The 25,716-nt window shown below is 45.8% G+C and overlaps 1 protein-coding gene across 2 annotated transcripts in view; it reads left to right on the top strand.

Annotated features, from left to right (window-relative positions):
• PDPN (podoplanin) overlaps positions 1-25,240 on the top strand; it is a 29,735-nt gene extending 4,495 nt beyond the window's left edge. Inside the window, exons 2-6 of one of the 2 annotated variants that reach the window (XM_072828292.1) lie at positions 15,766-15,920; positions 17,586-17,715; positions 21,759-21,797; positions 22,371-22,476; positions 23,485-25,240. In XM_072828292.1, coding sequence (XP_072684393.1) covers positions 15,766-15,920; positions 17,586-17,715; positions 21,759-21,797; positions 22,371-22,476; positions 23,485-23,491 — 437 coding nt within the window. In that variant the 3' untranslated portion in view covers positions 23,492-25,240. Of the gene's footprint in view, positions 1-15,765; positions 15,921-17,585; positions 17,716-21,758; positions 21,798-22,370; positions 22,483-23,484 lie in introns of both variants that reach the window. The other variant, XM_072828290.1, reaches the window with a different exon arrangement.
• Positions 25,241-25,716: the final 476 nt, after the last annotated feature.

Below are 25,716 nucleotides of genomic sequence, written 5' to 3'. Positions count from 1 at the left end.
AGAGAAAGGGGATGAGGATTGACGGCGGTAGACCCGCCCTGCCCAAGGAGTTCATATGTTTAGCAAGCACATGTCGAGTGACTGCGCTGTGAGTCAGGCAAGGCACATGGAATCCCTGCTACAGCCCGTGTGCAAGATGTCGTGTGGGGTGGCCTTGGGTCTCAGCCACGGTGACTGTCCTATGATGAATCAGGGACCCTGTTCCATCACAGTCTGGAAATGTATTACACCCAAGAGCTGCACCCTTTGTCTTTGTGGCATGTGCGCCAGGTATTTCCTCTCGAGGAGGGCCTGCCTCGGACAGCAAACAAGCGTGGCCTTGGAAAACGGTCTCCTGTCGCAAATAAACTCTTTGGTTTCCTGGCCTCTTTTCAATTTGGCTAATGTGAAATGGAAGCATCTGAGTTGGGTCACCCCGTAATAAGATTCAATTTCTGGGGACGGCCTGGATGGCTCAGGGGCTGAGTGTCAGCCTTTGGCTTGGGTCATGAGGCTCAAGTTGAGTCCCACGTCGGGCTCCCCGCAGGAAGCCTGCTTCCCCCTCTGCCTGTGTCTCTGCCTCTCTCTCTCTCTCTCTCTCACTCTCTCTCTCGCTGTGTGTGTGTGTGTTTGTGTGTGTGTGTCTCGTGAATAAATAAATAAAATCTTTAAAAAAAAAAAGAACTTTTTTATAGAAGCACAAAGTGGGCAGCAAGATAGATGTGTGTGGTGTACTTGTAAAAAAGAACATAGGAGACAACATAAAATGGCACGTCCTGAGCAGCAAACACCATTAACTGCCACTAAGAATTTGGAGACGAGATTCTTTGGCCTTCAATAGCCAGGAAAAGCCTAATGGGGCACAAGGGCTTGATCTCGGCTGTGAAAAATGGTAGGATTGGTTGGACAAGGTGACAGGGAAGGGCAACGCAGGCAGGAGCGATTGCTCAAGCAAACGCATGGAAAGTAGAACAATCTAGAGTTGGATGGGAAGACTCATGCAGGCTCGCTGGGGTTGGAGTGAGGATAAGTCAGGGAGAAGGATGAGTCCCTGCTCAGTGGAGGAGGCAAGACACAATCATGGCAAATGGGGGTAAGGAGCTATGAATAGCAGTTGGCAGGAAAAAATTGGTGACAGGAACCATGTGGGATTGAATCTACTTTATGGGATGACTGGGGTGAGGGTGGGGGGGTCAGGAGATGAGAGACTAAGTGTGGTGACAACCAAATGGAGGATGAGCTCAGATTTGGGGGAATCTGAGCTAGCATGACTTACAGCTCAGAATTTCCCGACTTCTTATTCTTCCTTCATTTCCCAAGTTCCCGCTGTTCACCTCTTACAACACAACATTACCAAATATTTTTTTTTATTGGTAAGTAATTCACAGATCATAAAATTAACCCTTTGAAATGGACTAGTCAGGGGCAACTGGTGGGCTCAGTCGGTGGAACATGTGACTCTTGATCTCAGGGTTGTGAGTTTGAGCCCCATGTTGGGTGTAGAGATGACTTAAAAATAAAATCTTATAGGAAGAGATAAATTGAATAATCAAACCACTAGAAGTTTTTCCCGTTTTCTCTGTCTCCCATCTCTGGGCAACCACTGATCTGCGTTTTGTGTCCATGGGTTTGCCTCTTGCGGGCATTTCATATAAATGGAATCCTACAGTATGTGGCCCTCTGCGCCTGGCTGCTTTCACCCAGTGTGATTTCAACGTCCATTTCTGTTGCAGTGTGTGTGTCAGAATTTTATTCATTTTTAACGGCCAGATACCACTCCACTTGTGGTTTATCCATTCACCGCTGCATGGACGTTTGGCTTGCTTCTGCTCTGGGGCTCTATGAATACCGTGGCCATGAACATTCGTGTACAAATCTTTACGTGGATGTATGTTTTCATTTCTCTCGGGGGTATCCCTAGGAGTGTGATTGCCCAGTCATATGAAAACTTTACCTTTTGAGGAACTGCAAACTGCTTTTCAAAGTGGCTACATCATTTCACATTCCTACAGACCATGCAGAAGGGTTCCAATTTCTCTACTTCCTCACCAACACTTGTTTTTTTTGTGTGTGTGTGTGTGTTATTTTTGTTTCATTTTTTTGATGGTCGCCCTCCTAATGGATATGAAGTGGTATCTCATTGTCATTTTCATTAGTATCTTCCTAACGACTAATGATGCTCGGCATCTTTTCAGGCATTTGTTGTCCATTTACATATCTTATTTTCTTCTTAAGATTTTATTTTGAAGTACTCTCTACACCCAGTGTGTGGCTTGAACTCACAACCCCAAGACCAAGAATCACACACTCCACCAGCAGAGCCAGCCAAGTACCCCTGTATCTTCTTTGGAGCAATGTCTATTCAAATCCTTTTCCCATTTTAAAATTGAGTTGTCTCTTCATTGTGGAATTCTTTATATATTCTGGATACCAGACCTTTATCAGACATAGGAATGGCAAATATCCTTCCCACTCAGTTTCTTGATGGTGTCCATCGAAGCACAAATAGTAAAATCTTTAAAGTCCCATTTATCTATTTTTGCCCCTGATTGCCTATATTGTTGGTGTCAAATCTAAGAACCCATTGCTTCATCCAAGGTCACAAAGGTTGACTCTTGTGTTTACTTTCAACAGTTGTGTAGTTACAGATCTTATGTTTAGGTCTTCAACCCACTGGGAGTTACTTCTTATATGAGATACAAGGTAGAGGGCTCACTCCATTCTTTTGCATGTGGCTGTCCGGGTGTCCCAGGGCCATTGGTTGAAATTCTTTTTTATTTTTATTTTTTTATTTTTTATTTTTTTTATTTATGATAGTCACAGAGAGAGAGAGAGAGAAAGAGAGAGACAGAGAGGCAGAGACATAGGCAGAGGGAGAAGCAGGCTCCATGCACCGGGAGCCCGACATGGGATTTGATCCCGGGTCTCCAGGATCGCGCCCTGGGCCAAAGGCAGGCGCCAAACTGCTGCGCCACCCAGGGATCCCCATTAGTTGAAATTCTTGATGGTCATTCTTTTCCATCAAGTTATCTTGGCACCTTTGTCAAAAATCAATTGCCCATAAATGGATGGGCTTATTTCTGGACCCTCAATTCAATTCCATTTTTCTATACATCTATCCCTTCGCCAACGCCACACAGTCTTGATTACTGTAGTTTTGTTGTAAGTTTTGAAGTTGGGAAGTGTGAGTCCTCCTACTTGACTCTTTTTCAAGATTGCTTCAACTTTTCTTATTGCTGTATTTTAGTTATTTGTGTACATCTCTTGCCCATTAGAGAGTGGGACCCATGTCTCACTCAGCACTTAAAAGACATGGTTGATACATAATAAACATTTTTCAGGAGGAGGAGGGAGGAAATACAGTCATCCATGCATTTAGGCAGAAACAACAAAGACGCAGGTGATAGAAATCTAAAAGTCAGGTTGGAGGGATGATAGATTTGAAACCAATGTCATAAGGAGGAGTTCAAGTTTGTGCACTCTGTTCTAGACAGAGGGACTTTGAGGTAGGACATCCAATTTGATACATCTGATGGGTACCTGGGAGGAAAATCAAAATGACATTGGAGCTAAGGCCTACAGACACAATTTGCTGCCTGAACTCCTCCCCATTCATCAGAAACAAGGGGAGAATGATGGCAAGGAGGGTCAGAAGAGATTCCCCCTCGCTAAGAACAATTATTTTTAAAAATCTACCAAAGCATACTTCAAACTCCCCAACCAGGCTCAGGATCAAGGCCAAGAGCAGCTTAATGGAAACACAGCCACATTCTGCACATTCCTGCAGGGCCTCATCCTCCTCGGTGCACAGCTGGGCTGTCTGTGAGCTACATGGGTGGATGGTGAGGTCAGATCCGAACGGGCTTCTCTTTTCACTCTTGCAAAATCAGGGCCTGTTCAGCTGACAGCCCTGATGAATCAGAAGCTCAGTTTCCGAGCAGATGGCAAGTGATTTCCCAAATTCTCTGCCACCCCGTTGAGATGCTCTGTTCCAGGGCAGGACTTCTAAAGCAAGTTGTAGTCATTTGGTTTTTCACGTACTAAACAGTCCTCTCTACGAGATGGCCTTTCACACAGGATGCTGAACCCAGCTAGTTCCAGAAGAGTTATTACAGAGGTGTTGATTCCAGTTTATAAAGCTGAACTCATTTCCTCTTTTACTGAGAACATTCTCTTGGTCAACAGAGAAAACCTCTTTCCAGGTTGAGTAATCTTGGTTGAAGTTGTAATCAACAGCCTCTAGTTTTAATAGTTGAGGAGTTCTGAGCCCTGGTTGTGGTTGGGGTGAGCAGGTAAGCTGATTTGTGAATGCTGAGACGTGTGACTATTCGTGGATTCATCCATTCAGTTCTCAGAGGCCACGCCAGTGGCTGGGCCATAAACCTGCAGCAGAATGAGATGTTGCTCCCAGGAAGCATATAGACGTTAGTAGAGAAAAAGTGGTCGGTGTTGGTTTTATCAAGCCTGGTACTAGGTTAGAGAAATTGCTTCCTCTTGGCATCCCGGGAAGGCTCTGAGGAAGCAGTAGCTCACCTGGGCCAGGTAGTACAGTAGGTATGGTTTAGATGGACAATGGAGTTGGAAGGATGAAACTTCAGGTGCCCTTGACATCCAGAAGCCCACAGAGCAGCTTCAGTGCCACCCCAGCCCTTGCCACATGGAGTAGCGAGACTATGAGGGGAGCTGCTGAAGAGTGACCAGTACACGCAGAGCCTGTGTGACACGGTGGCGCGAGGGGGCTTTGGAGTCTCACAGAGCCGATGTCTAATCCCTGCATCACCACTTGCTGGCTATGTGAGTGGTTTACTCTCAGCCTCACTATCCTTAGCTTCAAAATGAGGATGACATTAGTTTTGTTTTTTTTGTTTTGTTTTGTTTTGGTTTTTGATGACATAAGGCTTTTGTAAAGATCGGGAGAGAGTGCTTGGTACCATGTTTCCTACATCCTCCCGTAAATTCAAAATAGCAACCATCATTACAATACCTCCTTCCTTGGAAATGCAAACTGGTGTCACCACTGTGGAAAACAGCGTGGAGGTTCCTCCAAGAATTAAAAATAGAATCACAGGGGTGCCTGATGGCTCAGTCAGTTAAGCATCTGACTCTTGATTTCTGCTCAGATCGCGATCTCAGGGTTGTGAGATTGAGCCCCGCTTTGGGCTCCGTGCTGGGCATGGAGGCTGCCTGAGATCCTCTCTCTCCCTCTCTGTCTGCCCCTTCCCACTCACGCTCTCTTTCTCTCAAAAAAGAAATAGAACTACCATATGATCCTGTAATTCCACTACTGGGCATTTATCCAAAGAAAATGAAAACACTAATTTGAAAAGATATATGCACCCTTCTGTTTATTGCAGCCTTATTTATGATAGCCGAGACATGGATGCAACCAAGTGTCCATCCATAGATGAATGGATAGAGAAGAGGTGGCATTTATAGACCATGGAATATTACTCAGGCATAAAAAAAAGAATGAAATCTTGCCATTTGCAACACCGTGGATGGAGCTGAAGAATATAATGCTGAGTAGAATAAGTCAGAGAAAAACAAATACTGTATGACTACACTGATGTGTGGAACTTAAGAAATAAAGCAATGAAAAAAAAGACACAAACCAAAAAACAGACTCCTAGCTACAGAGAACAAACTGGTGGTTGCCAAAGGGCAGGTGGGGGCGGTGGGGATGGAAGAAATAGGTGAAGGGGATTAAGGGTGTTTTTAGTGTGATGAGCACTGACTAATGTGTAGAATTATGAATGACTCTATTGTACACCTAAAGCTAATGTAACACCATGTTAATTGTAATAGACTAAAAAATAAATACATAAATAAATTAAATACTGGGCGCTTGGGTGGCTCAGTTGTTGAGCATCTTCCTTCTGCTCAGGTCATGATCTCAGGGTCCTGGGATCGAGCCCCACGTTGGGCATCCTGCTCGGCAGGGAGCCTGCTTCTCCCTCTCCCACTCCCCCTGCTTGTGCTCTCTCTCTCTCTCTCCCCCTCTGTCAAAGAAATAAATAAAATCTTTAAAAAATAAAAAAATAAAATAAAACACCTACTTGTTGGACGGTCATGGAGATTAACTGGGGATTTGTGAAGGGCACCCCGTGGGCCTCCATTGATTCTCCGCCATCAGGGGAGAGAGCATGCAGGTGGCGGGGAAGCGCGGGGTTGTGCGTCGAGGACTGCACGTCCTGCTCCGTCCACCTGCCAGGGACTTGGTGGGAGTCGCTGCTAGGGAAACGAAAGCTGAGTCCCCAGCCACACGGACCCCTCTCCTTTCTTTGCTGCTCCTGTTCAGCTGCAGAGCCCGTCAGAAGGCTGCCTCTTTGGGGCACTGTGCACAACGCCCCCTCCCTGAAGACAGGGAACACGGCTCCAAACCCTAATGTGTAAGCGTTGCTTCTGGTTTCTTCAGAGGAACTGGTGACACTTGTCGGACCTCAGCCTTGACACGTCTCTCTTGAATTTCACATGTCCCCGGTGGTGACGGGAGGTGACTGCACCCCACCACGGGCCTGGGCCTGCAGGGGCTGCCAGGGTGGGACCCAGCAAGCGGACAGGCCGCTGCTCGCTTGCAGAAGGAACAGCAGAGCCACAGAGCTCATCCTCAGAGGCGACTGTCCTACTTTCAGCCACGTTCTGGGGAAGCTGTTTAACAACTGGGGCGAAGCACCGTGGACAGTAGCAAGACTATGCTAATAGGCACGATGATTCAGAAGAAATAACCTAGGTGAGTGGCCGTGTGCTTTTTGAGTCAGGAGTAGCTCAACAAACATCTGCTGAGCGCTTACCGCGGGGCCCAGTGCTGGGGATGCGAAGTGGTGTGAGCTTTAGGGGGGCACCGTGCACCCCGGAGGAAAGCTACGGGTACTGTGGCCGGGCCGAGCCCTCAAGGAGCCGCCTCGATTTCCCGTGGCCACGCTTCTGATCCAGGAAGCAGTTGACCCTGATCCGTGGAAAGAGGGGAACCCGTTGGCCACTTCAGGGATTATACTGACCACAGCCCAGTGCTGCTGGGACCTGAAGCTCTGGGTCAGCAGGCAATTTTCAATATCCCAAGGAAAGGCTCCTTTGCAAGGTCTGAGGATGGACCAGGCTGTGGGACGAGAGAGGATTGATTCCAAAGATGTTGTAAATCAAAGCAGAGTCCTGACACCTTTCTTCTGGTTGCAGAAACCCACTTGGTGGTAAATGAGGGAGCAGCATCAAAAGCTAAATTTGGGCCGTTGGAATGGAGATGAAGGACCCAGTGAAGATCTGAGCAGGAACGTGGGTGGTCTGCAGGGCGCTAGGGAACCTCGGAGGTTGGCACCTCTCCACAGCTCGGGGAGGGTTTATTCTCAGGCTCCTGAGCGCCCATAGGAGACGTGCTGGGAAACGAACTAGGGGTGGTGGAAGGGGAGGTGGGGGGGGGTGTGATTGGGTGATGGGCACTGAGGGGGGCACTTGACGGGATGAGCACTGGGTGTTATTCTATATGTTGACAAATTGAACATCAATAAAAAATAAATTTATAAAAAAAAAAGGAGACGTGCTGGAAAGGTGATAGGCAGGAGCCTGTCTCTGGGCAAAGGAACAAAAGCAGGCATTTTTGCTTTTGTTTTCCAAATAGATGTGTTGACCTCTCTAAAAGCATTGCTTCATCCCAAATGTAATTGGGAGGCCAGGTGGGTGGAAAGGCTAGAATGAATTATTTATGAATTATCTTAGTTACTCCAAGGGTGGGTGGGTGGGGAACCAGAACTTCCTAGGATTTCGTAAGAGAAAAAAAAGAACACTCTGTTTCCGTATTGCTGGAGCAGCTCAAGATGCTAGAAAACATCAGGCAACACAGAAGATTGCCTCAATCTGTTGGCTGACACCACAGGTTTTCTTTGAAAACCCCGGGGGTAACTCAGCTCGTGACTTCTTTATTTTGAAAATCAACTTTCATAAGATGAAGTCAGCGAGGGAGGCAAACCATGAGACTCTTAACTCTAGGAAACAAACTGAGGGTCACTGGGGGGGCGGCGGGTGGGAGGATGGGCTAACTGGGTGACGGGCACTAAGTGACCGAAGGAGCACTGGGGTGTTCTGTGCAACCCATGAACCCCTAAACTCTACTCCGGAAACTAATAACACTTATGTTACCTAATTGATTTTTTAACATTTAAAATCAGAGTATCGCTAAAAAAAAAAAAAAAAAGTATAGTTAAAACTGTAATATCTTGGGGCGCCTGGGTGGCTCAGTCAGTTAAGTGTCTGCCTTGGGCTCAGGTCAGGATCCCTGCTTGGTGGGGAGCCTGCTTCTCCCTCTCCTTCTGCTCCTCCCCTGCTCATGCGGGCTCGCTCTCTCTGTCTCTCAAATAAATGAGTTTTTAAAAATATATTTTTTAAATATTTTATCTGAAAAAAAATTTTATTTTTTAAAAAATTATTTTATCTGAAAAAATAATTTTTTATTTATCTGAAAAAATAGTTAATTTTATTTATCTGAAAAAAATACAGTTAATTTACAGTTTACACTGAAACGTAAAACAAGCACACACACACCCAAATCAACTTTCCTGTTTCAAGATAAAATGCCGTGGACGCCGCCTCCCCAGCTGTCTGGTTTTTGAGTCTTCGAGTCAGCAGTTAGAGGACCGCAGGGAGCTTCTCCCTTGCGTGGACATGGAAACAGCAGAGGCGTGTAAACTTAGGGAACTTAGGCGGCTCTTCTACTAAACTAAGGGGAAGTCCGGGAAAGCCTCCGTGTCACGTACTCGGTGCCTCCGTTCATAGCCTTGTTGTTCCCCAGCAGGGCTCAAACCGTTGATGAAATGAATTCTCAGCTCCAAGGCTTTGCATTGACTTCTGGTTGTCGCTGGGGGAGGACTTCAGACTCGTCCCGGGCTGTACCTGCCTGGCTCTCCCCCGGCCACCTCTCTGCCCTGGGCCAAGTCTCAGCCGCTCCCGCGGGGACACAGGATAGGCTGAAGGGTCTCCCCGCTTCAGTCTGATCCAAGCGCCTTCCCGACACACACACACCATTCACAGGGCGTTGGACCCAGTGACCTCATCTACTGGCCTCCCTTCACACTCCAGGTGACACACACCCCACCAGACGGGCCCTCCCCACCTCCTCGATCTCGTTTCTTCCCCCCAGCACCCATGACCTCTCTCTGTTTCTTTTTTTTTCTTTTTAAAGATTGATTGGTTGATTGATTGATTGATTGATTGATTGATTTATGAATGATAGAGAGAGAGAGAGAGAGAGGCAGAGGAGGGAGAAGCAGGCTCCACGCAGGGAGCCCGACGCGGGACTCGATCCCAGGACTCCAGGATCACACCCTGGGCCAAAGGCAGGCACCAAACCGCTGAGCCACCCAGAGATCCCCCTTCTCTCCGTTTCTTGAGCGTGTCCTGCCCCAAGCCATTCTGGGCTCCCAGGTTAGTTAGCCCAGCTCTCCCCATCTGGAGTTCACTTGCTCTCTCCACAAGTATTTATTGAGTGTCCCCTATGTGCCAGGTATTTTAGGAAAGGGGGACACTGAGGTAAACAGCCTTTACTCAGTTGATGTCCTGGTGGGACGGCCCGTTAGTGAATATACGGCACCATGAGTGGTTGAGTACTGTGGCAGGTGTGTGAGGGTGTGTGGGGGCAGGTACTGATTTCCGTGGGGTGGGGGGGAGGCCTCCCCAAGGAAGTGCCCCTGGAGGACATGTCTAAGGGGGTCAAAGAGTGCCATTGAGGCTGTCCTTGCTTGCTCGCTGTGAGTCCCCTCCCCCAGACAACAGTACCCAAACCCGTGAGGGACCTCCCCTTGCTCACTCCTCTGTTTCTAGTGTCCAGAAGGGGGCCCAGCACTTGGTAGGTGAATGGAATGTTTGGGGACGGAAGTAGGCCTTGGGAAGGTTCCAGTCTTGACTGATGGGGGAACACAGGGCCAGCTGAGGACAAAGCACGAGCCCAGGGCAGCACATTGACAAGTCCATGAAACAGGCAGAGGGATCTTCCTTATGGACGCAACTGCCTCAATGTTCATACTTTGCTGAGGGCAAGAGGCAATCTTAGCCCGACCCCAGGATCCTGTGAGTCTACTTTAATATATAAAAGAGGGACAGCTGGGTTGCTCAGTGGTTGAGCGTCTGCCTTCGGCTCAGGCTAGGGTCCCCATCAGGCTCCTTGTGGGGAGCCTGCTTCTCCCTCTGCCTATGTCTCTGCCTCTCTCTCTCTCTCTTGTCTGTCTCTCATGAATGAATATATTTAAAAAATCTTTAAAAAAAAAAGTATAAAAAGTCCTTCAGAAATTTCCTTTATCTCTAAACCCCCAAGATCCATGTTGGCGGTCATTCCCCAAGCACATGACCCACCGATACACATCTGAAGGGTCATCTGAAGGGTCTCATGACTCAGGTTTTATTAGCCAGTAATAAGTGACCTTTTCCCAACAATAGCCAGCCCCTCAAGGTCCTCGAAACCTTGCTTCTAAAATTCCTTAGAGCCTATGCCATCCTCAAACCCCTCCCAACTCTCAGGTATATAATCAGCCACTCCTCACAGGCCCGGGGTAGCAGCTCTTCCTGCCCCCGGACCCTGTCCCCGGGCTTTAATAAAATCACCATTTGGCACCAAAGACATCTCAAGAATTTTTTCTTGGTCGTCGGCTCCAGACCTCACCCCACCATCATTGATGGTTGCTGCCGTCTTAATTTGCAGAGCAAGGATGAGCTGCTGCTGAAAGAGAAAAAGACACACTCTTATAAAGGAGGTCACGTCTTCCTTCGATAACCTACCGCTTCAGAAAGCTTAGTCCTAGAGTCATTTGAGGAAACTGAGATTCTGGTCCCTAAATAATTGGGCTGGAAGATTCTAACCAGATGGGATTTCGTAAGAGGACATGTGATGCCAGAGTGAGCAATTGCTTCTGACGACCAGGATTATAATTTATGAAAGGATGAAGGCTGAAGAGGAAGGATGTCAGAGCCCAGGGAGGGGGCAGCGGGCTTTCCGGCCCACTGTGGCCGTGGTGCCACAAAGATGTCTTTTGTTTTGTTGGTGAGCACATGGATGAGCCGTTAAAACACTTGGCTTGGTGTTTGCTCACCGACCAGGTGATCTAAGCAAATCATTTTTATATATATATTTAAAGATTTTTATTTATTTATTCATGAGAGACACACAGAGAGAAGCAGAGACACAGGCAGAGGGAGAGGCGGGCTCCCCGCCAATGTGGGACTCGATCCCAGGACCCCAGGATCAGGCCCTGAGCCAAAGGCAGATGCTCAACCACTGAGCCACCCAGGTGCCCCCTGGACAAACCATTTCATTTCCGATGTTAGACAATTATTCTGACGCTTTTTAAAACATTGGAAGACTTTCTTCAAGATTATTGCAATAGGGGGAGAGAGAGAGGGGGTTCAACTCTAAGTACAGCAAAGATCGCTGGGGATTTATAACCGAGGAGCAGAGTGTGTGGGGGGCAGGTAGGAGGGGAGTGAATGGAAAAGTATGGAGAGAACACGTTAAGGGTAGGGGGTGGTTCTTGCTAAACTGGCCCAACAGGATTCTTGCTAAAGGCAAGCTTCCCACTTAGACATCGAGGGTGGGGGATGGGGAGCTTGGTCAGGAGGGAGCGTTCTCTCTAAAGTGACCTAGCAGGGTTCTTGCTGAAACTAGACTCTTGCAGGGATGGACAGAGAAGCCCAAGTAGACTTTGGTCAAGGAGAGAGCTTTGTCAGCCTCACTTCCCTAATCCGATAAAGGGAACGAGCCAGTGCAGCTCACCCACCAGGCCATTTTGAAACGAAGTCAGTCAAAAGATAATAAACAAATAAGGCCTATGCTGGGGGAGGGGGTGGGGCAAATGTTATAAAGCTGGGGCCTCCCACGTGGAGCAGAACCTACAACTTAGAGAGGCCTCAATGCACTTCTGTTAAAGTAGCCTACTCTTCCTCCTCGCGGTCTATACCCCTACACCTGCCCGGGTCTACACCCCTACACCTGCCCAGGACACTGAATTGACTCTGCTAGCAGCCAACTTGAGGAGGAAGGGGGAGAGGATGGTAAGGGGAGCACAGATTTAGGAATCCGTTCTGGAAAGAATCTACGGGCAGTGTATGGTATGGAAGTGAGGTCAGAAGGCAGTGGGCAAGCCATGTAGCGGGTCCTTGTGCTGAAAGGTTGCTCCCATGACTGTGACGTGGTGTTTGAAAGAAGACATTCGTCTCAATGAGAGCTGGTTTTGAAGCAGTGAGGGAAAGAGGGTTTATTGGGACTAACTGGTCAATTTTTTGGGGGGGGGGATCAAATTGTAAATTATAAACATTAAGTGTAAGAAAAAAACCATAAGGATAATCTTGGTGAGTATTTGTATAAGCTTGAGGTAGGGTTTGTAAGTATGACGTCAAAGGGAAAAGCAAGCTTGATGTCTGACTGGAAACTGAGCTCAGGACTTACAAAAGAGAGGTGCAGGGATGCCTGGGGGGCTCAGCAGTTGGGCATCTGCCTCCAGCTCAGGACGTGACCCTGGGGTCCCAGGATCGAGTCCGGCATCAGGCTCCCTGCATGGAGCCTGCGTCTCCCTCTGCCTGTGTCTCTGCCTCTCTCTCTGTGTCTCTCATGAATAAATAAATAAAATCTTTAAAAAAGAGAGAGATGCAAATGCCAGCTAGTCAAAAGAAAAAAAAAAGTATTTGCAGCAGCTCTTACAAAAATATATTCCTAAGGCATAAAGCACACAAAAAACTATATGAAAGATGAATACCGTAAGAGAAATATTGGTCACAGGAGAAGAAGACATTTTTAATGGCCAACAAATAAATGGAACCACTCACCACCATGAATCAGGAATGTAAATAAAACCAGAAGATTGAAAACACTTCTTTAAAACACTTTTTATCAAGACTTTGGTCCTATTACTATTACAGTAACAGTTGTAGATTCTGAAATATTTTATTTTTTACTTTTTTAAAGATTATTTATTTGTTCATGGGAGACACGGAGAGAGGCAGAGACACAGGCAGAGGGAGAAGCAGGCTCCCTGCGGGGAGCCCGAGGTGGGACTCGATCCCGGGACCCCAGGGTCATGCCCTGGGCCAGAGGCAGACGCTCAACCGCTGAGCCCCCCAGGTGCCCCTAGATTCTGAAATATTTTAAACAAAAGGGGATCCCATAAAAGTATGGAAACAAGAATCATTTCTTTCCAGAGATCAGGCTTCAATGCGAGGATAAAAGTGATTGACAATTAGCGTCTTCAAACTGCTAAGGATCTCCTCAGTTCCGCTGGTTCTCAGATTTAAGAACTTTAGGGAACATTGATTTATCACACCTTCTCCTGGTTAATAAAAAATCCTGCTGAGCTTTTGAAAGAATAACACCCACACACAAATTCCAAAGCCAATGGATGTGTTGCCCCTGAGTTTGGAAACTCCCACAGGTTCTGGCCCCCAGGCAGGTGAGGCTCCCAGGCGGGTGATGGCCCCAGGTGGGTGATGCCCCTAGGAGGGTGAGGCCCCCAGGTGGGTGATGCCCCTAGGAGGGTGAGGACCCCAGGTGGGTGAGGCCCCCAGGAGGGTGAGGCCCCCAGGTGGGTAAGGCCCGCAGGCTGGGTCAAGTGTCCCCGAGCATGAGGCTAGCGGGGCGCAGGACTGGCGCTTGCTGTGGGCTCGGCCCTGGGCTTACGTGGCCAGGTGTGTGTGTGCTTGTGCACGCACGTGCCTCGGGAGGACCAAGGCATCGCCCCGTGATTTGAATTTCACTGGTCAAGGCGAAAGGGCGTCGATCGCTGGCTGGAAACGGGGCAGCTGGGCTGGTAGGGACTCCTCACCCGGGAAAGGCTTCAACCAAAATAAGAAGAGGCTCAGTCGAAGATCCCTTGTTAGAGATCAGCTTTCCCATGGAGCGGAGAGAAAGCCAGGGCAGTGAGACAAAAGCTGCGCGTCTTAATCACGAGTGTCATTCATGAAACAGCCTTTGTCTATTCAGGGCGATCTTAGTACTTGGCTCTGGGGCCAAGGACAAGAAGGCATTTTTATCAAGTTACGCTTTCCACCAGCTGAACTTTCTATGAACGAGTGCAAACCAACTTCATTCAGTACTTGATTTTTTTTTTTTTTTTAAGCAAGGCTGTTTTGCTTTGTCTTGTAAAGTTTGGAGGATGCCACATAGTAAAGGGCTTTGCTGAGCGGCCCCCAGAACACATCCGTAACACTGATGACTTGTTAACTGGTCAAACCAGGAGGGGAAGAAAAGAAAGCGGGCCGGGCGTGTGTGTTTAGTCAGGTCTGCTTGGCCGGCCAAGGGCTATTTCCCCCCTGAGCTTGATAAATAGGTTCAGCATTTGCCCAACACCACAGCCCTAAATCCCGGCGGCAGCGCATCACTGCCCCCCCGCCACCCCAGCCCGCTGCCAGAGGGGAGGCAAACTGCTCGAGGTGTTCAGTCATTGCGAACTGGTGAAATCCATCCCCCCCCCCCCAATGAAAAAATAAATGCCTTTGCTTCGGGGGCTCATCCAAAGCCATTGATCGACAGCCCCGGATTAGGACTCCAGATGCAAAGGAAAGGCTCGCGGAACAAGCGAATTCACTCTTGAGACTTTCTCCCTCCATCAGCAAAGAAGTTATGATCAAATATTTATTAGCTGTGCCTTTGGCTGGGCTCTCTAAGCACAGGGAGAAATAATATATCTTAAGGCAAAGACAGGATTGCTGACTTGAGCACCGCCTGGGTCCAAGCATCTACTCTTTAATTATAAAACCCAGTCTCCAAGCACCGCCTCCCTCTTGCCCCTGGGATGTGTACGCTTGCTTAGTCGGCAACTGTATTTAGCCACGGAGTTCCCAGAGCCGCTCTGAGTATGGGGACGGAGCCCATGGCCAATGAGTCAGATTTTTAACTCGTGAAAAGGGCTATTTGGTGAATGAAGACAATGCCCCTGCTTGGTCGTGACTCATTTGGATCATTGTGACAGAGGTCAAGGAAAAGGCCACTGTTGTTATCTGTTCTGCTTCCCCCACTCCACCTTCGTGTCGAATTCAACCTGCTAACCCACTCCACCCGTCCCCTGCTCCTCGGGAAACCTCTCTCATTGGTACAACAGGATCATTCATTCAACGTTAACACAGAAGAGCCGCCTCCAGGGACACTGAGGTCCCTTGTTAGCATCGCTCTCTGCGCGCTAGGACTTCTGTTGGGTATCTCGGCACCATTACGTGCGTGACTGACTCTCCCTCATAGACATTAACCTCAACTATAAAATAAGAGGTTGACCTTACCTGGGAGGTCTGTGGTCGGAGCCAACGGTTCGAATCACTCAAGGAGACATCCGTCTCAAAATTAAATGGAAAGCACACTGGATGGTTAAGAGATAGGATCCACTTCTGGGCATTCTGATTCAGCATGTTAGAGATAGAGCCTGCAAATTCGTATTTTTAGAAATCTTCCCAGGCGACTGTAACATAGAATTTTTCCAGGTCTGAATGATATTCCACATTAACCTGAATACACTAATTGATTGTGTGAAATGGCACCAGGAAGTATCTGGTTCAATACTGAAAAGGCGAAGTAGGCATCCCACTGTCACCCCGCCAAGTGGCTCCACCATTTTGTATTTTTAGCTCCTTTTGCCTGGCTGTGGAGTTGACCACACCATTGTATGTGACAGAGGTGCAGCAAGGAGAATGGTTTGTGGTAAGCTGGAAAGATGACCCCAAAAAATTCCCCCCCCCAAAACAGTAAATAAATAATCTGGTTGTAGTTGGCCAGTGAGGTCTACCCACACAATTGCTACCTTAAGCCCTGACCCAGTCTTTCTTCTTCAGCCAGCACAGTCCGGCCAGATGACATAATACCAGGTGTAGAAGACAGCGTGGTGACCCCAGGCACAGAAGACAGCGTGGTGACGCCAGGCGCAGAAGATAACGTGGTGACTGACGGTGCCACTGAAGAGCCTTATGAGTCTGGCTTAACCCCTCTGGTGAGTGTTCCAGGAAGAGTGGAATTGGTGCCATAGGCATGCAATCGTATGCAAGGACATTTTATGACTGGCTTATTTCACCTAGAATTATACCCGTATGGTTTATTCATCTTGTAGCACATGTGAGAATGTCCTTCCTTTTTAGGGCTGATTATTATTCCACTGTATGTCTGTACCACATTTTGTGTCTCCATTTATTGGTCAGTGGACATTTGGGTTGCTTTCAACCCTTGGCTATTGTGAATAGTGCTACTATGAAAATGGACGTGCAAATACCTCTTCCAGACCTTGCTTTCAACTGGATTATACACCCAGAACTGGGATTGATGAGGCATACGATAGCTCTATTTTTAATTTTTTTGAGGAGCCTCCTTCTTGTTTTCCATAGTGATTGCACCATTTTACAATCCTACCCGCAGTTTCTCCAGCTTCTTACAAATATGTTATTTTCCATTCTTTTGAGAGTAGCCAACCTAACAGGTATGCGGTGATAATCTCATTATGGTTTTAATTTGTATTTCCCTGATGATTAGGGATACTGAGCATCTTTTATACGCTTGTTGACCATTTATATCATCTTTGGGGAAAGGTCTATGCAAGTCCTTTTGCTTATTTTTATTATTATTTTTTGGTTTTGGGTTTTGTTTTGTTTTTTGAGAGAGGTACAAGCGGGTGCAAGTGGGAGGGGAGGAGCAGAGAGAGAGAGAGGGAGAGAGAGAATCTTAAGCAGGCTCCACTCTGAGTGCAACGCCCCACATGGGGCTTGATCTCATGACCCTGAGATCATGATCTGAGCTGAAATGGAGAATCGGATGCTTAACCAACTGAGCCACCCAGGTGCCTGCCCCCTTTTGCCCATTTTTGAATCAAGCTATTTAATTCTCTGTTGTTAAGTCATAGGAGTTCTTCAGAGTCTTATCAGGTATATAATTGGCAGATATTTTCTCCCATTCCATAGGTTGCTTTTTACTCTGTTGATTGTGTCCTGCTACAAAGTTTTTAAGTTTGACGCCGACCCACTTAACCTAATTGTGCTTTCATTGCCTGTGCTCACTAGCATATGTGTTGAATGCTACATTGGCATGAACGTTGGAGGCAGCAAAATCCCTTCCAAGTCTTCTTGCTTGTTGGCTCTGTGAGTTTGGGCATGTTGTCTAATCTCTCTAGGCCTCATTTAGGCTATAGGACTAATAATAGGATTTACTTTACAAGGTTGTTTACGGAGTAAATGAGAAAGTCTTTAAAGGGCCTAGCACACAGTAAGCTCTCGATAAAGGCCAGTTATTACTCTAATTGGGGGAGGGAGGGCATTGATCGATGATACAACATAATATGTGCCAAGTAAATATTAGAGGGGAAAAATGCCATTCAAGCTCAAGAGAGAGGAAGAATTAAAGTCTAGTGACCTAGTATTTTTTGGAGAATTAAGACCCTAGGAAGCCAACATGCCAAATATTTGGTGTTTATTTCTGGAGTACATTTGGTTGTATTCCTGTTCCCAGTCTGTCATTTCTGTTTGTTTGTTTTCTTATTTGCACTTTAAATTTATGTCATCATATATTTTATGTATGTATGCCACTTTAAATCCTTTTCTGTTATAAGGCTGTGTATATATTTTAAAACATTGGGTTTTATTTCTCTTTGCCTCATTTACTTCTCAAATAGGTGACAAAAAATACAGAGAGTGTAACAGACTTACACTTAGAGGATGGGCCGACTCAAGAAAGCACAGTCCATGCCAAAGAAGAGAGCCAGAGCACCACAACCTTGAATGTAGTGACTAGTCACTCCAGAGGTAAGAAAACCAGTTGCCCCAACAGGTGTTGATCTTTTGCAAATCAATACATTCCAAATATCCAAGAACAAACCTAACGATTAGTAGGGCACATACTGGAATGCTAAGAGCGAATTCTGAACCAAGGCTTATAATGTGCGAGGTTCAAAATTCAATTTATAGGGTTGCTAACTTGAATTTTATTTATTGGGTTGCTGAACACAGCTCTTCACTTTGAATGACAATAGTGATAATGTCCCCACAAGGACAAGTGAGCTACTTGTGTCATGTTGCTGACCATAAGTTGATATGATGCTACACTAAGAACTTTGTATTGACTCCCAAGAGCAGAAACCTCAACCAACCCCTGTGAGTTGTAATAGATTCTGTGCTACTATTTACCATCTCACACTGAGTTCATGTCTGTACACATGGAACAAGAATCTATTCTAAACCAGTCTTGCCAGGATTAGGGGCTGTACTTTGATTCGTAGTTGGCACCAACCATGCAGCAGTGTAAAAGGAGCACCACATTGGGACTTTGTTGTTATTGTGAGGTATAGACCATCGCTGAGAATGAGGAAAACTCATTGCCATGACAACTTAACAATGGAAAGAGATAGCCTCCTATTTCTAGAGCTTTCTTAAGAAAAAATTTAGTTGTTTGGGATTTGTATTTTAAAATTGCCTTATTTTGGGACACCTGGGGGACTCAGTGGTTGAGCGTCTGCCTTGGGCTCAGGGCATGACCCCGGGGTCCCCGGATCGAGTCCCACATCACGCTTCCTGCATGGGGCCTGCTTCTCCCTCTGCCTGTGTCTCTGCTTCTCTCCCTCTCTCTCTGTATCTCTCATGACTAAATATCTTTAAAAAAATTGCCTTATATTGTAGTAAGTGGGGTGGGAGAGGGGGAAAAACCAATCCTTCAATAACTACAATGAATGCTTACTAATGAGCAACTTTATGTAAATTATTTTACCTAGATAGGTGTTTCCATCTTTAAATGAAAGTAAAGTCTTTGCCTAAATTGATGGTTCCTTAAATCAGTTGCACAGCTGAACACCTAGAAAGTTACTCTTTATTATTATCAATAAACATTTCTAGACCTAATCACCACTCTAGTTTTAAAAACTCTGTAGCACTTCTGAGGAACTTTTTAAATTGCTTTATATTTGATGTGCCTGGCTGGTTCATTTGGTGGAGCATACAACTCTTGATCTCAGGGTCATGAGTTCAAGCTCCACATTGGGGGTGGAGCCTATTTAAAAAAATTTTTTTTAGTTGCTTTATGTTTTTACACACAGTGCCCATAGCAGCATCACTCACAATACATAAAACACGAGAGCAATTCAGATGTCCATCAACAGATGAATGAATAAACAAAATATGGTATGTACATTTAATGGACTATTATTTAGCCCTTAAAAGGAAGCACATTCTGACACCTGCTACCATATGGATGAAACTTGAGGACATTATGCTACATGGAATAAACTAGTCACTCAAAGAAAAATATTGCATGATTCCACTTATATGAGGTACCTAGAGCAATCCAATTCATAGAGACAGAGAATACAATGGTGGTGGCCAGGAGCTAGGGGGGTAGTTAGGGTTTAGCAAGTATAGGGTGTCAGTTTTGTGAGATGGGAAGAATCCTGGGGGTAGAGGATGGTGATGTCAAGACTGAATGTACTCAATGCTGCCAAACTATCTATTGTAAAATGGTGAGGACAGTAAATTTTATGTCATGTGTCTTTTACCACGGTAGGGGAAAAAGGGGCTTTATGAAATGGTTTGAAAATAAAGCCCAAAAGTCACTCTGAGATGCCAAAAAAAGGTGAACATTTAAACACCAGATAGAGCCAAATAGGGCCAAGCAAGGAAAGAATCATCAATATAATTGGTCATTGGAAAGCATTTCAAAGGTCTGGAGAAGAATCGATCATTTGTGAAATGAGTTGACAGCTAATGAGCTGCAGAAAATGGAGTGTTCCAAGTTGAGGAGTCTTCCTATCATCCGGGACACTGCTCCTATTCCTTTAAAACAAAACTCTCAATTCTCTGGAAAATACCCATGATTACACTCCTATCCTGTCTCCTGCCTCACCCTGTCACAAAAAGTATGACTTATGGTACATTTCCACATAATACATCAGTGTCCCAAGAAATTTTCACATGTGAGTTAAAATGTAATTATAAGCACTTAGTTTTTTTTAAGAGGTGATTTTATTAGGGCAGCAGATGTCTTTCCCATGAAACACCCAAGCATGATGATGTTCACACATATGACACACTCTCATGACTACATTTCAGTTGTAAATGGGTGAGAGCTAGGGTGGATAGAACTAATAATCTCTAATTTGGTAACACATCTTCCACAGTTTTTGGCAATACCTTTTCAACCAATGACATCATTGATGGTGATAATGATGCATTACAAGTCTGGAATCAGGACATGATGTTACATCATGTTAGGACAAGATAAACAAATGACTGACCTTTCTCTACTGGTAGTTGGCAGCCAGGGATGGCCTATTAGGAGAGATTCCATGATAACTTTGTTCCAGGCTGGCCTCAGATCCACCAGTCTGAACCATTTTTTTTAATGGTGAGATAGCACCATCAGCTTGAGCTCCATGTGAAAGCTCCAGAGCCATGGCTTCAGCTCATGGTGGCAGAGCTGGGTTCAGGAACCTTTATCCTGGGGCCATCTTGTAAAGGTGCCTTTTTTTGAAGAAAGCCATGGTACAAAGACATCTTTCAAATCCAAACATTAGGGGATCCCTGGGTGGCGCAGTGGTTTAGCGCCTGCCTTTGGCCCAGGGCGTGATCCTGGAGACCCGGGATCGAATCCCACATCGGGGTCCCAGTGCATGGAGCCTGCTTCTCTCTCTGCCTATGTCTCTGCCTCTCTCTCTCTCTCTCTCTCTCTCTCTCTGTGTGTGACTATCATAAATAAATAAAAATTTCAAAAAAATTTAATAAAAAAAAATCCAAACATTAGAAAAAGTAAGCATTTTGTAGATAATGCTTTCACCTTTGATTTGAAAAGCCCTTGGATATCTGTAGTATTCACATGTTGTAAACTACAGATCTAGGGAGAGACCTGATTGATTGACTTCTCTCCATTGTCTAATTAAAAGACAGCCTCTTGGCTTTTCCTCCATCTGCAAACTAGGTAAATGAGTGCTACTCAGAGGAGTTAAAGTGTTGGTATGCAAAGAGAATGATGGGAAAAACCAAACCAAACATGTTTTTTTTTTTAAATAGGCATTGTGTAAAATTATCTGAAAGAAGCAACTTTACTGCTTACTTACTCTAAGTTAATAACTCACACCAATGTAATAGATAAATGATATTATTCCCATTGTAACTATCGGACTAGGTTTGGCTGCAGAGAGAAATCCTAACCTAACAGTGACATAAACACAAAGAGTATTTTCTCTTATTAAACTTAGCTGTCCAATAAAAAACAAAACAAAACAAACAAACAAACAAAAAACTTAGCTGGGCATATTGCTGCCCTGTAAGATGTGGATTTTGCTTCTAAAGAAAAGGCAGGGAATTGATATCACAAGACAAATGGTAGTGTAGGCCCCATTTTCTAGAACTAGAATATATTACTCTCAAAATAAAATCCTTCAAAATAAACCTTATCACAGTGAATGAGTTTTCTATAGTCTTGACTTTGGACCAAGAATCAATAACCTTGGCTTCTTTTGTTTCCCAAACCTCTGAAACTTTTTGACCATTTCTATAAGATCTTTGTGGGTTAATTTCCCTGACTCTGGTCTCTAAAGTAGATGAGAAAAAAGTAAGGTACATCAAAATAGTATGAACTCATAGGTGTGAAGAAGCATTAATAAATTCAGTAATAATAGTTTTGAAGACAGGATCGTGTCAGAGCTTGCTTCAAAATCCCCTGATCCAATTTATTTAAGAAATTATCCTCTTTGCTTGTGTTTTGCTACCTTCCACTTAGGGTAAATTCATCTTTTGCCAATTGTTAAATTATAGTTATTATATCCTAATAATTCTGTATCATTACGTCTCTTTCTTTACAGAGAAAGTAGGTGAAGACACCGAGACAACGGTTGAGAAAGGTAGGCTAGATTTTGTTACCAAAATATTTTTATGGGAGTTTAAAAAAAAAAAAAGTTTCTTTGAAGCTAATCTTTTGATGAGTTACATGCTTTCCTGGATTGTAGTCAACAAGAGCAGAATACGGAACCTTCTAAGAATAGGTTTCAAACCTCTTTTAAGAGAGAAAAGAAGATTGCCTGTATTTGAAAATATGCAAACCACAAATGAGTCTAGTCACTTAATGACAACCATGGAAAATGGTGTCATATCACAATTTATTGTTCCAAAGAATGAAAAGAGGGGCTAATTTAATACAGCACACAACCACTACCTAGTAATTAACAGCGAAGCCACCCAGTATGAGTGGTATGCTTAATAGATCCTGAGACCCAGGAATCTTTCCATTCGTATGAGGGGATGAGAGTAGCCCAAAGTTTCATCTCTTCTAAGTCAACTCCCACTGGAAAAGGAGAAGCAAATTAGAGAATGATCTGCTATCTTCAGTGGGGCAGTGGTAGTGTAATAAGTGACACATTTTCTCACAGGCGAACCATTTATCTAGGGCTCATGCTTTTTTCTTCCTCCTCATTCAGATGGCCTGGCAACAGTGACCCTGGTTGGGATCATAGTTGGAGTCTTACTAGCCATTGGATTCATTGGTGGGATCATCATTGTGGTTGCTCGAAAAATGTCAGGAAGGTACTCGTAAGTAAATAACTTACACCCATGTGGTAGGTAAATGAGAGCAGTCATAGCTACTACTCCGACTTTTGAGCTGATAGAAACCTCTAAATAAAGATCATGTTCAGAGGCGCGTGGCTGGCTCAGTGGGTGGAGCATGCAACTCTTGATCTCGGGGTTGTGAGTTTGAGCCCTATGTTGGGTGTAGAGTTTACTTTAAAAAAAAAATCATTTTCAGAAGGGCCTTACCTCTGTGAGGACTACACCTGAAGTTCCCCCAGTAGAACAGGTATCTTCTTGGCCCTTCTAAGTTTCCAAAAAAAAAAAAAAGAGAGTTAGAGCCAGACATGGCTTTTTAGTTGACTCCAACTGGGTTCTAACCAAATTTGACCTCTTGTCCTAATTTTTCAACTACCTGAACTTGAAAGAAAACCCACACCAAGTTTCAACTTGACTCCTAATTACCCCGTTTCCAGACATCAGAGGGAGGTAGGTAGCTTCCAGCTGAGCATCCGTTGCAGAGCCAGGGCACCATGTAATGAGAATCCTTCTGGTGGTGGGGTCCCCTCCCTCCACTCTTGCCTTGCACACACCCACGCACTTGGTAGTGAACCCCTAGCAGCGACTATTATGAAAAGAAGGAGTTTTCTCTTTATGAAAATTCCATAAGAATTCAGAAGATTCAAACTCATAACCAGAGGAAAGCTTTTTCTTATTTCTGCTGGGGAGATGATAGATAATGGGGGCAGAGAGGGCAAATACTATACAACCGGGGGTGGAGGGACGTAGCCCACAATAGGGTCACAGGTTCACGTGCTTGGAAATGCCTGGGAATCAGACCGTGGCCGTGATGGTGCCTCCGGGGAGGCAGGAGGAATGAGGAGAGAGAGCAGAAGAGCTCCAGGTTGCAGAAGGGCAAGATTTATACAAAAGGACAATAGGACCCAATAGGACCATGACTCACAGGATTACTATTTACAGTGCCAGGAAGAGAAGTGACAGTCACCTTTTTCTCTGTTTCCACAGGCCCTAAAGAGCTGAAGAATTGTGCCCTTCTACCAACACATTTAAAAGAGAGTTTCCGACTTCCCCGTCCCCAAGCATGTGGGAGAAGATGACCCATGGAAATGCTTGGCGATCCCACTACCAAATCCATGGTGATCCCTCCACTTACCAAAAGTAACCCAAGGAAAGACAGTTCACAAGACTTGCTCCTCTAGGCAGGCATCTGTCTTCTGAAAATGTTTTTAAATATAAATTTTGCAAAAGAGGATTCAAAAGACACAATGCCTAGAAAATGGAGCAAAACCACGTAAACTGATTTGTAACTAAGACAATATAATTTAATTGATGTTAGAAATTATGCTCCCATCTCCGTTCTGACCATTCTCTCGTATTGTTAAAATGCAATCAAGCCTGGAAATATTTATACCAGTGGAGCCCTTGAGTTGAGTGCGACGTTCATAAACAGCAGAAGCATTTTGCAATTTCCGATCTGTTGAAATGTACACATTCCAATCTGGCCTGCTTTTTTAAAGCCTAACTTCATGTGAATAATCAAATAGAAAAATCTAAACTTGTATAATATGTAATGACCAACTGCCTTTCCCTGGCCCAGATAAATAATTTCAAAGGCGCCCGTGTTAGGTCATAAACGGGAAGTCTATGGTTTGGAGAAGGGATTTGTTTATCGCAATAAGGTCATCGGGCAGGCTCTAGGCTTGCTTATTGCCTTCTCCAGCGATGGCTTGGTGACTCAAAGGCTTGCTCCCACCTGCCGCCTCCTCTTCCCTCAGACGATGGGGAGCCAGAGCTCCTGGGGCAGGCTTTTTCCTTTCCATGACCTCTAAGCCCTTCAGATTGGCTGCTTTGTTCTGGAATATGGAAGTCTTGGCTCTGATGCCAACGAGACTGCTGGGGACCCAATGGTGCCCGAGGCTCAGATGTACCAGAAACCGAGAACCATGGTGGTCCCCACACAGAAGGAAATCCTGCGTGTGCCTCTGGCCTGAGAAATAGAACCTGTCAGGCTCCTAACATTACTTTCTGCCTCAGAGGAAAGACGTAGGACATCATAATAATCCTGTAATTTTAAGAAAGCAGGTGGATTCAAAGACTTGATGTAAAAAAATAAAAGAAATGCCCATCTTGGTGACACGTACCACACGCCCTACATGGGGTCATCATTGGAAAGGTCGTCAAAGTAGAGGACCCACCTGCCATCAGGTGGGCACCATCCATTCAGCTCAGTACATTTCTTCCCGTAGGTCAGTTGACTTCTTTTACCCAAACACAAAGATTTTACGCTGAGCAGATGCTCTGTCACGGTTGTGCTTGTGCAGGTCTGTTATCCTTGCAACTCGTATGAAAAAGTAAACTATCCTTTGGAAAAGCACAGCGCATTTCTCTCTCCGCCGCAGTAACGTGGGGGGTGGTATCTTAAACAGCGAGGCCTCCCGAACCCAGTCGGGCTGGTCCCCCCCCCAAGGTCCAATTTGGATATCTGCTCGTTGAGAGAAGGGGCCTTAGGAGGGCTTTGTGAGCTTCCAGAGCCTTCTGTTTCGTCACTCAGATACCTGAACTGGAGTCGGGGACAAAGTCCGTTTTGTCTTTTGTGTCTTTGCTTTTCTCCTCTCACTGTGAACCGTAGCGTCCGCCCCAAGTCATACACTGGACCCGCCGCCTGCTGGGACAGGACTGTGGGTTTCTTGGTCACATCTGTGTTGGTGTTTAATGCAGTGTGGACGTGTTTTAAAATAAAACAGATGATTGCGTGTAACAATGAGTCAGACCTTTGATTGGAAAGATCACATCTGGGTCACATCTCCAGATGAGATGGTCGGCTGTGTAAACATCTGCCTCTTCCCTTGATTGGGGGCGAATTAGAAGTGGTCACAGGAAGTACATCCACGGGAAAGGAGCAACTGCACCTGCCGAAGTGGAGGGGCAAAGGCCTAGCTGAGGAACGGGGTGAGACGGGTGGCACCTTGGGACTTCTTTGCCCTCTGGTCACAAGGGCTAACGAGGTCTTGCGTGGCTCCTGACTTCCCGGCACTGGACAGGAGCCAGGCGAGGGAGCAGTTACAGCTGCCACTGCTGGCCACCCTCCCCGCGGCCTGTGTCCCTGGCAGCCTGTCACTCCTGCTCCTGGGACATCTCAGTGCTCCGTGCCCTCGGCCCTCAGCTCCCTACCGGGTCTGGAGACAGTGGCCAGGCCCTGCGCCTTTGTCCCCCTGTCCCCTTCTGGTGGTTGAGCTG

Source organism: Canis lupus, chromosome 5 (genome assembly GCF_048164855.1).
Source record: "Canis lupus baileyi chromosome 5, mCanLup2.hap1, whole genome shotgun sequence".
NCBI lineage: Eukaryota > Metazoa > Chordata > Mammalia > Carnivora > Canidae > Canis > Canis lupus.
This window is presented reverse-complemented; position numbering and strand designations above follow the sequence as displayed.